Below are 12,274 nucleotides of genomic sequence, written 5' to 3' on the forward strand. Positions count from 1 at the left end.
GGACTTTCCTTTCACCACCAGATGCATCCTTTCGGATTTGGCCCAGTCGCTTCATTCTTTCTGGCGCTACTAGCCCTCTGCTCTTCCCCAGTAGCATATTGGACACCTTCCGACCTGAGGGGTTCATCTTCCAGTGTCATATCTTTTTGCCTTTTGGTACTGTCCCTGGGGTTTTCATGACAAAGATACTGGAGTGGTTTGCCATTTCCTTCTCCAATGGATCACATTTTGTCAGAACTCTCTGCTATGACCTGTCTCTCTTGGGTGGCCCTGCATGGCATAGCTCATAGCTTCATTGAGTTATGCAAGCCCTTTCACCATGACAAGGCAGTAATCCATGAAGAAGATGAAGCCTTTTAAAGCCAGGTTTTTTGTTAACAGATTTACTGTGGTAAATTTTAGAAATTTATTTCGTCTTTATTTTAGCCACTATCTGTAACCTTTGTCACAGAGAACGTATTCAGAGAGTATGCTGTGGAAGAGAATGCAATTCTCATCCATCTCCATTCAGGTTAGACTGACATTTTTTTGTAAATGGTCCACTCCAATGCACCATCAGATCAGTATAGTCATTTTGGAGCACTCTTGCTTAGTCATTAATAGATGCTAAATTCCAGGGCTTATTAAAGTCAACAAACAAAGTCAGCCTGCACTGAGGTTGAGCAGGAGACATTTTGCGTATGCTCAAAAGCTAGCACACTATTTATTGTGTGATGTTAGGAAAGAGCCTGGATGTTGCAAACATGCTGGGGGTAAGGGCTTGAGAACTGTGATTCAGATTAAACCTTGCAGTGTATATATGAGAAAGGCTGTTTTAAAAACAGAAAGCCCAGTTTATTTAAAAAAAATGTTTACAGTTTGGGATAGGAAAAAAGGGAATAATACTATATTACAGAGATCGTTTCTAATAACAGCAGGCAAGGGAGAAGAAGGGGGTGCACTACCAGTAGCAGCCATGAGGTGGCACTAAGCATTCAAGTCTGCATCTTTGGGAAGTCTGAGAAGTTAGATGAAAGGAGGGTATAGGAGGAGCTGATGCATTGAAATCATTTTACTCTTGAGACTATAAAAAGGCAGGACCTCAGTAAATAATTTATAACAGCAGCAGCCCTGTCTTTTTGGATGTGAATTATGCATTTCTCTTGACATGGCACCTACACCTGCAAATAACCCAAGATGATGTAAGATCAGGGCAAGAGAAACTTCTGACATCCTGATGAAAACATACAAGGTCTGAAGAGAAATAGGATCAGAACAAATAACAAGACTTGGTAAATAGCTAAAATTCTTCTTTACTTGCAAATTAAGTCTTTGGGAAATATTGGGATTCTTTGAATACTATTGCTTAGACTAAGAATCTAAATATGAATGGTCTTGCACTGTTTTTGATAATATTCCTGCTGTGTCAAAGAAATCTGAAGTCAAGCACCCATAGTCAGGCTAAAATTCTGATCAAACTGATGAATTTTGCTAAAGAACAACAAAAGCTATATAATGCACCTTTAAATATCAATATATATTAGAAGGTTTGAGATTTGCAGCAAGGAAGCTGACATGCATCATTCTTTCATAGACTGAAAGATCAAGGAAAATTTTTAAATTTGTTGCTTCACGGGTGTAGTAGACAATTGAAAAGAAAATCACCCTTATGTATACTTTAGAAAAGAGGAGGTTGATTCAATTATGCAGTATTATTTGCTAATCTAGAAATGTTAGCATATTAACATTCTCTCAGATCCATTAAAAAACGATCCATCGGGTGAAAGTAGCTGGATGGAGGGGGAAAGAAGGAAATCTTTTGGGAGGTAGACAAGTGGGAGATACACTGACCTTCATCATTGCCTTTGGATTCTTGTATTCTGTATTTATTCCTTTCTTCCTAGCTTTATAAGCTCAGAAACAATGTCTTGAGATTCCATTTCTTTTCTTGGTATCAGATTACTTTTGGTCCTTCTCTTTGCAGGAACTTCCACATTAATGGAAATTGCCTTTCCAAAATTATGTTCTGACAAGCCTCTCAGACTGAAAAGACCATCTTAAAAGGATATAATTGTTAGCAGAGATGAATTTGTCTATCCGTCCCAACATTTTAGACTCTAACATCACTGCTCTTGGGAGCAACGTGACCATCCCCACAACAAGGACCAATCCATCAACATGTGACCAGGTGGTTATAGCAGCTGAAGTGTTTCTCACGCTTGGCATTGTTAGCCTTCTTGAAAACATTCTTGTCATCTGTGCCATATTTAAGAACAAGAACTTGCACTCTCCTATGTATTTCTTTGTATGTAGCTTAGCAGTTGCTGACATGTTGGTCAGTGTGTCAAATGCCTGGGAAACTATAACTATATATTTGTTAAACAATAGGCATCTTATTATTGAAGATGTTTTTGTACGTCATATAGATAATGTTTTTGATTCAATGATCTGCATATCTGTGGTGGCTTCCATGTGCAGTTTGCTAGCTATCGCTGTTGACAGGTACATCACCATCTTTTACGCCCTCCGTTATCATAATATCATGACTGTGAGAAGATCGGGACTCATCATTGCATTCATATGGACTTTCTGCACTGGCTGTGGAATCATCTTCATCCTTTATTATGAATCAAAGTATGTAATCATGTGTCTCATCATAATGTTTTTCATCATGTTGTTTCTCATGGTTTCTCTCTACATACACATGTTTCTTTTGGCTCGTACTCATGTTAAAAGGATAGCAGCTTTGCCAGGATATAATTCTGTCCATCAAAGGACTAGCATGAAAGGAGCTATCACTTTGACAATCCTACTGGGCATCTTCATTATATGCTGGGCTCCCTTTTTCCTCCACCTCATCCTGATGATCTCCTGCCCTCAGAACCTGTACTGTGTTTGCTTCATGTCTCATTTCAACATGTACCTCATTCTTATAATGTGCAATTCAGTTATTGACCCCTTGATCTATGCCTTTCGGAGCCAGGAAATGTGGAAGACTTTTAAGGAGATCATATGCTGCTATAGCATAAACCTGATCTGTGGACTACCCAACAAGTATTAGAAAACAGATCCCATACTATAAGAACTTTTAAGAAAAAAACGCTTAGCCTAAATGCAGTTACCTGAAAGCTCATTTGGTGGTGCTTATTTGTGAGTAAACATGCATAGGATTGTTTGTTAGTTTACAAACTAAATTATTGGTTTTATCTTCTTGTTCATTATGAACTGCTACACTTTTAACTTGTGATCCTTGTTGACAGTCTATATGGGAAACAAGCATTTTTCTGTTTGTATTGCCATTTTTGGATGATTTTATGTTCCTTGAGCAAGCATGAATATGATATGTGTTAATTATTTATAGAGATACAAACACTTTGGCTTTATAATAGTGGGCATATATAGTAAATTTCTTTATACTGCCCATAAATCTAGATAAGTCTTTTAAACAACCAATACTTAAGAATCGTATTGTTCCCTAAAAAGTGTTTTTGATGAATTCTACAGTATACATGAATGCAATTTGTAATTAATTTATAAAGAACTCAGTTCTTCATGGGAAAAGAAGCCAAAGTATAATAAAAACACAATAGATTACTCAATATGAGTACAATATTTTCATATTTATTTGTTTACAATTGTATAAAGACATCCAACTCTATGATTATGGCTCACATGAATTATTTGATATTTACCGATATCTCTTCTATCGTGTCCTTTTCTTTTTCTTTGAAAAAATAACTAAGAATAATTTGCCCTCAAATATATATAGGATATGAAAAAAGTGGGTAGACAAATAGGGGCCAAGCGTTAACATGTACATACAGCAAGTCTCCAGTTGCAAAAACTATAACTTTTATTGGAGATGATGGCAAAGTCTGAATGATGATGAGATCCAAGCATGATTTATATTGTTTCCCCTAAACCCCCCCTTTTTAAAAAAAGTCACTTAGAATACCTAAGTTATGATTAAAGAGAAGCATTTTAATAGTTCTACTGATTTCAGTAATAAAATTAAATACATAATGATATCTGTAAAAATTGATCGGATTTAATGTTGGCTGGATTAATATTCCAAATTTTTAATTGCTCAAGGAAGACTATTTTAAAATCCATTTTTCTATCAATAAGCATGTATTTCAGAATCAGCTTAATTGACTAGCATGTTGTTAGATTTGCAGTTTTTCTAAGGTCAATGTTCAGAAATAATAAATAATGTTTTCTTCTAAGAAATGTACAGCAAGGTCACAGCCTTGAAAATCATTTCAGAAAAATGTGGATCAACAACTTGTAGAATTAATACTTATAATGAATAAGTGCCAAATGTTTTCCCTTAAAAACAATGTAATAATTGCCAGATATTAGCATGGCAAATAAGTCTTATTTAAGAATTGCTTAGTAGGTTGTGGGAATGTGTAGATATGACATATGTTGGTTATAGTATTCCAAGACACTAATTAGCAAGCTAATTAAGTATGGGATAATATGACAATAAATGGATGCCTTCACTGGACATGTTCAAACAGCAGCTAGACAATAATATATTGGTCTACTTTAATTCTGGTTCCTATTCTGAGCAGAGGGCAATATACGTTAGAGCACAGGTGTCAAACTCGCCATGTCACATGACATGTCACGACGTATCGCGACTCTTTTTGTATTGCCGGCAATGGAGTGGGTGTGGCTTCGGTATGATGAAACCGGCCCGCGGGCTGCCAGTTTGACACCCCTGGGTTAGAGGGTTATTTAAGTGTATGATTCTCCACTTTCTGCTGAAAATACATCAAATCTTTTAGGAAATCTACTATATCAGCAAAATATTTTTCTGATTATAGATTTTAAAGTAACAATTACCTATTTCATAATTTGTATTTGAAATATTCTTTTAATTTTAATGAAGTAGGGTAAGGTAAGTTTAGAAGAAAGTTTTGCAGCTCTACTGAAGTTCTTATTTGAAACTGTTTTATTCAAATCTCCTTTCAGTGAAACTTTTGGTTGAAAACCATACGACAGAAATATTACCAAAAAGACTACTCAGAGCAAAGAAATCCAATGTCTTTTAAAGAGAGTTCCAAATCTTGTATATATAGGGTAGATTCACTCAGATTCATAACTTTTTATGTACTGTATATTTCCTAATATTCTTGTGATAGTGAAATGCCATGGAAGCAGATGAATTACAGTCTATTCATATTTTCAGCCTCTATGGCCATATGTAATACTATTAATTTTTTTCTGATGGTACCCTAAGGTTACAAATGAAATAAAAACAGAATGATCCTACAATTTAATGTTCAGCATGGCTGGAAATTTGGGACATAGCAGTTCCAACTTATCTGGTTAGCAAAAGCTGCTATACATGATTCTTCAGATTCAATTTGCTTTTAAACAGATTACCATATCAAAATTACTAACTTAATGGAGGATTTTGAATAATCTTCTTTTGTTGAAATGTAACTCTTATTGCAATGTCTGCATTATCACAAGCCCTACCCTGAAAAGGAAATTACATACTGCTATACAAATAAATACTTTGTGTTGTAGTAAATTTCATTATAGGATGAAGATTGAAGAATTTATAATAATATTGTCTCAAGCAGAAGGCAGTGTTAGAGTTGTTGTAAAAGGAAACCATGCATACTCAAAGACTATTTGATTTCCATGTGGTATAGACTATGTTGTAAATAGGAAATGTGAAGCTGTGTAAACTTGCTGAATATATGTTGGTTAATTTTTCTGGAATTTTACTTGAAATAAACATGCAGGCATTTGAGCTAATAATTAAAATTGTTGGAGTGGAATTACTTACAATTTGCATTATAAATAACAGTGCCTTCTAAAGTCACTGGTAAACAAGTTTTTAAAATTTCAATTTCAAATTTTATTAAAATGTCTGCGAGGAGTAAAATTTCAAACTTCTTTGGTTCAATTTAAATACACGCGCTAAATGGATACATTGATTTTGGGTTTCATTCTTGAATGCAAAGAAAGAATCTATCAAAAATCACACAACAAATTAGAAGCCAGAAAGTCTAAATTGACCAAAGATTAGCTAACAATAACAATAAAACTTAAACATATGCAAATGTAGCTATTCCTGATCAAACTGTATGCTTCATTGAATCCCTAAGTGAACAGAACACTTCGCCTCCCTACCTAAATCTTAAATGCATAATTTTCTTGCAGATATGAATGCAGATTTATTGTTTATGTGCACTTGACTTCTTAACAAATTCACAATAAAAATGCAGGTATAGAAAGCAGAATCTAGGATACTTTTTTAAACTTATGGGTAATGATTAATGATTGCAGTTGGGACCAGAATTACCACTGCTACTTGATGTGATTATAAAAACAATGTCATGTGACAACACTAGTTAGCAATGGCACTTTCAGCACTTTCAGTTGCTGTTAAGTGAATCACTGTGGGTTGTTAAGTGACAATGTCATATGGTTGCCATTTACAACCTGCTGCTGTTTTCACCATTGACTTTGCTTGTGGGAAGGGGTTCCAAATGGTGATCATGAGATCCTTTAACCATTGTTAGTGTGAGCCAATTGCCAAATGGCCACGTTATAATCATGTGACTGCAGGGGTACTGCAATAAGCCGAACTCTCAAGGACTGGTCATAAGTATCACACATTCTGCACATTGCAAGTTCAAATGGCTACTGGATGAGTGATCAGTAAGCAAGGAGCATCTGTAGTACAAGTAATCCTCGCCTGATGAACACAATTAAGTGAATTTTGCCCCATTTGATGACCTTTCCTGCCCCAGTTGTTAAGTGAATTATTGCAGTTGCTAAGTTAGTAACAGGGTTGTTAAGTGAATCTGTTTGTCAAAAGGTCACAAAAGGGGATCACATGACCTGGGTACACGGCAACCTTCATAAATATGAACCAGTTGCCAGCATCCAAATTTTGATCACACGACCATGGTCATAACTGGCTCAGGAATTCTGGGAGTTGAAGTCCACGAGTCATAAAAGAGCCAAGGTTGTTTACCCCTGACCCTGGGGATGCTGCAATGGCCGTAGGTGTGAAAAGTTGTCATAAATCACTTTTTTTCAATGACATCATAATGTTGAACGGTCTCTAAATGAACTGTTGTAAGTTGAGGCCTACCTATACTTTCTAAAAGCTTCACTGTTTAAGATTTCCTCACAAATTTTCTGTGTGATTTGCAACTGGGGTCTACAAAGGCCATTTCCAAACCTCTCCTTTTCTCCCTGTATTTCAAGGCTGTTTTGGAAGTAGGTTTTAGACTGTGTATTGCTGAACTATTTAGCCTCTTTCCAGCTTCAATTAGATTAGCTTTGAGGATATGTTGGTATTTAGTTGAATCCATGTATTTTTTACACCTGTACACAATGCTTTTTATGTTATTGACTGCAGCATAACCACCAAGCATAAGAGAGCCTCCACCAAAGTTTAAAAGTATTCTATTTGAATGTTACTTTCTTTTGGTCTCCAAATGTTATCTTCTGTAGTTGGGAATCAAAGAATTCGATTTTTGCTTCAGAAGTATAAAATACTTTATTCCAAAATTTTTCTTGCTTATCAACTTATCAAAACTTATTATTTGGGGGATTTAAATGATGATTTGTGATGAGGTTGTTGCAAAGTTTGTTCCTGAAACTCTCTTGTGTAGTTTATTGCTGGATGTGCAGTGCTGCCCTTTAGCTCTGTGACCAGCTACCCTAATCTCAGCTAATTTTTTCAGTAGGGGGTATTGGAAGAAAACTATTGATTTTGAGCTAACCAGGTTTTCATGAGCTCTAGTAGATATTTTTCTTAATGGTCCAGATCGTGCTTTCACTTAAACCATTCAGAGCAAGTTCAGTTTTTAAGAATGCTTATCAAACTTAAATGACTAACTGGGAGCAATTAGAGATTTTTTTATAGCCTTCCCTTTGTGTGTGAAAGTTAATTAACTTCATTTGAAAATGAAGTTGACAGCTGCGTAGAAGAGTCCATAGTGGTTGAAAGCAGACAGAATAATAATCACAACCTGCGAGATTAGAAGGGTCAGAGAAGTTGTTCACCTGTGAAATTATCTTCATCTGACTAATTATAGGCCTAACAAGTTAATTACCATTTTGGGTCTTATTAAAAAGTTACATATGCCAAAATATTACTACACCAACTGGAAGCATGTTCAAACTTCTACACCTATCATATTCACCCTTTTCTTATTTTGAATTAATAAACAGATACCCATACATAAAGGATGCATTCACATTTGCAGAAAAATGTCACATGTAGCTTTTTATCATGCAATAGTTATATCAGCTTTTATTTACTTATGTATTCATTGAAACTTAGATTTTGATCAGGGACTTTTATATTTTTGCAGGAAATTCAAGATTCTAAGGAAAAATAAAAAAAATCTAAACACAAACAGATTTTGAGTATTGGAAATAAACTAAAGATAAAGAGACCACTTGATATTTCTGGTTAATACTCAGAATCAGAAATAAGGATGTGATTATTTCAACACATTTCCTTTTTGCTTCTTCCTCCCTGCATTTGTGCAAATTCCCACTTCTCAAACACTACACTATGTTGACACAGACCCAACAAAATGAATGATACAATGAATGCTTTTATTATATTTACATCAAGAGAGGAAGTAACTTTTAAAACTCAATTCTTGGAAAAGTATTGAGGACCACTTTATCACCACTCAGAGCTCTTCCTTGATGGAGATGGGTGATTTAGAAATATGAAATATAAATAAAGTGGATATAGAAAAACTAAACAAACAAACAAAGAGAACATCACTTACATACTCTTGTTTTGAACATCAGCTATACGCTTCTCCCTACATGATTACTTAGAAGCAAGATCATCAGGTGAAAAAGCTACAGTTCTGCTTTTTTAGCCTTTAAAGTAGAGATAATTATGTGAACAAGTCATGCATCTTTCTAGACAGCATTTTGGAAGTGGTATACAGCCTTCTTTCCAGGGCTGAGAAACAATGAGTAGCTCAGGGTGACCACAGCCTTCTTTCCAGGACTGAGAAACAATGAGTAGCTCAAGGTAACCACATGGGACTAAAATCGGGTTTTAAATTTTAGAAGAAAGGGTGACAGCTGGACTGGGCATATTTTCCTTCCCCAAGGAAGCAGTTTGTAAGGAGCTGGAGCCATATCTTAATAAATGATGGAGATGTGATTTTCTATCTTTTTTCTTATTTTATTTTAAAAAGAGAGGTATCCATATTGTTTTAGGGTTTTTTCTTCAATGGCAGGAAGTTATGCTACCAATTTAGGCAAGTATGCTATTGAAATTTTGGAATGCAGCTGTATGTCTCTCTTGAGGTTGCAAAGAAGGAGTTGTGAGATCACAGAACAGCTATTCAGAATTCTCTGTGGAGTTGTTTTTAAGATTATTCTATTATTGTTGGTGGCCAACTTTTATTCTGGTTGTTTTTTCTGGCCTCTTTTGCAATCTACAATCTTTCTGAGAAAAGGCCTATTAGAAGAAACAGAATTCTAAAATGAAAAATATTGACATACCCATACAGTATAGTTTAATTAAAGTAAATACAGAAGCATCACAACCCATCCCTAAAAATGTAATAGCTCAGAAAACTATAAATTTCTTAATCTCAACCCTGCTTGGAGGAGAGTTCTCCATCCCATTCTTAAGAATGGATTCTTTTTGTGTTGCACACCTGATAATGGAGAATGGATTCTTTTGTGTCTCACATTTGATCATAAAAACGCAGTAAGATTGAACCCTTTTTTTATAAATTACAGTAAATATAAGATTTTTTCTTATATATTATATAATACATATATATTATATTATATATTTTTTCTTACAATCTTATTTTAATTCTGTATTTATTCATGATCAATATGTAGAACATAATGTTGGGTGCAGAAGAAAGCACTAACTCATGCTCTGTTGTTTAAAAGTTGACTCAGATCCCTTGTTTTAGCCTGGTATCCTGATGAACAATTTCAAAGAGAACCTTAAGACTTGCTACATTGTTTACTGATCATTCTGCTTTCCCCCCTTCTTCTTCCCCTGAAGAACATAATTTGCACAAGGGGTTCAGGAGAATGAGTGGAGTTACAAGAAAACTAGCTTGGAGGAAACAAATTAAACTTAGAAATGTAGCTGAACTGAGAAGCTGGCCAGACTAAAAATGGGTTGCATAAATATGAAGTCTGGAAAGAGGAAAATTAGAAAAAAAAATGGCTGCCTTTTGTCAGTCATTTAGTAAACTTCAATTTGAATGGCAACAGTACACATGTGCCCCTTTCAGGCATTTTACTTGATATATAAGAGCTATAAGCTATGTAGGAGAACTTTCCTCTCCACCCGTGTGGACTTTGACTCTGAGAATTTCAGCATAGTCATGTTGACTGGGGAATTCTGGCAATGGATGTCCATATATCAGGAAAAGGGTGATGTGGGCCAGAAGGTCTCGTAACCTGGCTCCATCCTTTCATCATCCTTGTGTATTTATTTATTTATTTGATTTTTATAGCTGCCCATCTCAATCAGTCTCTAGGCAAGACTCTAGGATTACAATATATATATTCATGAAAATCTACGAATATATATATTTCTGAGGTTTTCGCGGGTGTTTGTATGTAGGTCTTTGGTTGTTCGGGTTTTCTCCCGCGTAAAATTGGAAGTGTCTTGGCGACGTTTTGACGAAGTCCCATTCGTCATCTTCAGGCTGGTGCTTTCAGCTTCGTGCTTCGAGGAGCAATGTGTGGTCTTAGCTGTTTCTTCCTTTTAACTGCCAGTGGAGGTATGAACTGATTGGGTGGGAGCTTGGCTGTGTTCTGATTGGGTGGAGGTGTGTTCTGATTGGTTAGGGGCGTGGCTGTGCTCTGATTGGCTGGGGGTTTGGCTGTGCTCTGATTGGCTGGGGGTTTGGCTGTGCTCTGATTGGCTGGGGGAGTATTCTGTTTGGTTGTGCTCAGGTTAGTCTGAGTTGCAGGGAGGTTTAAGATTTTGGGCTGCCTTGCTATTTTTTGGCTTCGCGCTCGTGGTCCTGCTTCCTCTTCATGGAGGGTGTCAGTTTCCTTCATGTATGGATTGGAGGGGTTTAAAGTGGCTAATGATGCAGCTGTAGTCTGGCTTCTGGTTTGTGGTCGTGCCTCATCATCGGTGTGGCTTTGGGTTTGCTTTTTGCGTGGATGTGTGGTGGTGACATCCTGTGTGGTTTTGATAGAACATTGTGGACACTCTGAGAAAAAAAGCATCTTGTTTGATATGGTCTTTCACAAAACATCCATTTTCTAATAGGCAAACTGGTGATGTTTTACTGTATCACTTTTTCTCTTGTAGAGAGACAGGATGATCTCTACAATCCACATTGGTTCCTGCCATTTTTCTGGAATAGATGGCTTGAAAACATGTTGATTTTCTAAGAAATCTTGCAGTACACAGAAACCTAAAGCTGGCATGCAGCATTCCCCATTTTTAAAAAAGTTAAAGTACAAAAAGAAAAAAATAGAATATGGAACAAAGCAGATGCTAGCAAAAATGTCATTAGTGCATTGATCTATAAATGTTAGGTCCTTCCAATTACTGAAAATCTCATTCTGCACTATTTTATGTAATTATTATTATAGAAGTCAAATCTGTGAAAAAATAGTACTGTACTTCTCTGTTGATGGTTTACAGGGAATAGGACAATCATGTAAATTTAAAAAAGTACTGCTGTCATACTAATTGCTAATATTGACATAGTTTATTCTCAATCGATGACATACTGTGTTTGAATACTGTTCAGAGTTTTGAAAGAAAAATATAGTGATGATTTCCATGAAATATCTTGGTAAGATTAATTGGAAGAGTTTAAGGAGGTTTCACAGGTTTCATTCATTTATAGCTTGATGACGTGATTAAATACATATTTTTTAAAATAACATACCCAAATCAATCCAAGCAGAAAGGAAGGGAAGAAAAGTGCTAAAGATAACTTCATTGTAGGAATATTGACCCGATGATTTCAGATAATGTTAGTTCAGCGATTACCTACAATTTGAAACATAATTTTCAGGACGCTATAATAGAAAGTAAATCTCATTCAGCTAAAATTGTCCCTAGAAAGTGTCATCACAGTAAAGCTTATCAGGACATTTGACATTAATGGTTCAATGAAACTCAAGAGAACTAGCTCTTTTGGCATTAAAAAACCTCACTCCAGTAGGATCCACCAGCTTTAACATCTAGGCCATCATTTGAAGGAAAGACAAGAAAAGGGACTGCTTGTTTAATTGGTTTGGAGAAAAACTTTTGAGCCATATGAACTCAACAAAACTA

At 35.7% G+C, this 12,274-nt stretch overlaps 1 protein-coding gene across 1 annotated transcript; it reads left to right on the top strand.

Moving 5' to 3' along the window:
- Positions 1 to 1,063: 1,063 nt before the first annotated feature.
- Positions 1,064 to 3,404, top strand: MC5R (melanocortin 5 receptor). Its single transcript, XM_039339117.1, has 2 exons — positions 1,064 to 1,271; positions 1,964 to 3,404. The coding sequence occupies exon 2, from the start codon at positions 2,063 to 2,065 to the stop codon at positions 3,038 to 3,040; it is 978 nt and encodes a 325-aa protein (XP_039195051.1). The 5' UTR covers positions 1,064 to 1,271; positions 1,964 to 2,062; the 3' UTR covers positions 3,041 to 3,404.
- Positions 3,405 to 12,274: the final 8,870 nt, after the last annotated feature.

The sequence above is a fragment of the Crotalus tigris genome, unplaced genomic scaffold, assembly GCF_016545835.1.
Source record: "Crotalus tigris isolate CLP2741 ecotype Arizona unplaced genomic scaffold, ASM1654583v1 scf7180000017731.4096049, whole genome shotgun sequence".
NCBI classification, from domain to species: domain Eukaryota; kingdom Metazoa; phylum Chordata; class Lepidosauria; order Squamata; family Viperidae; genus Crotalus; species Crotalus tigris.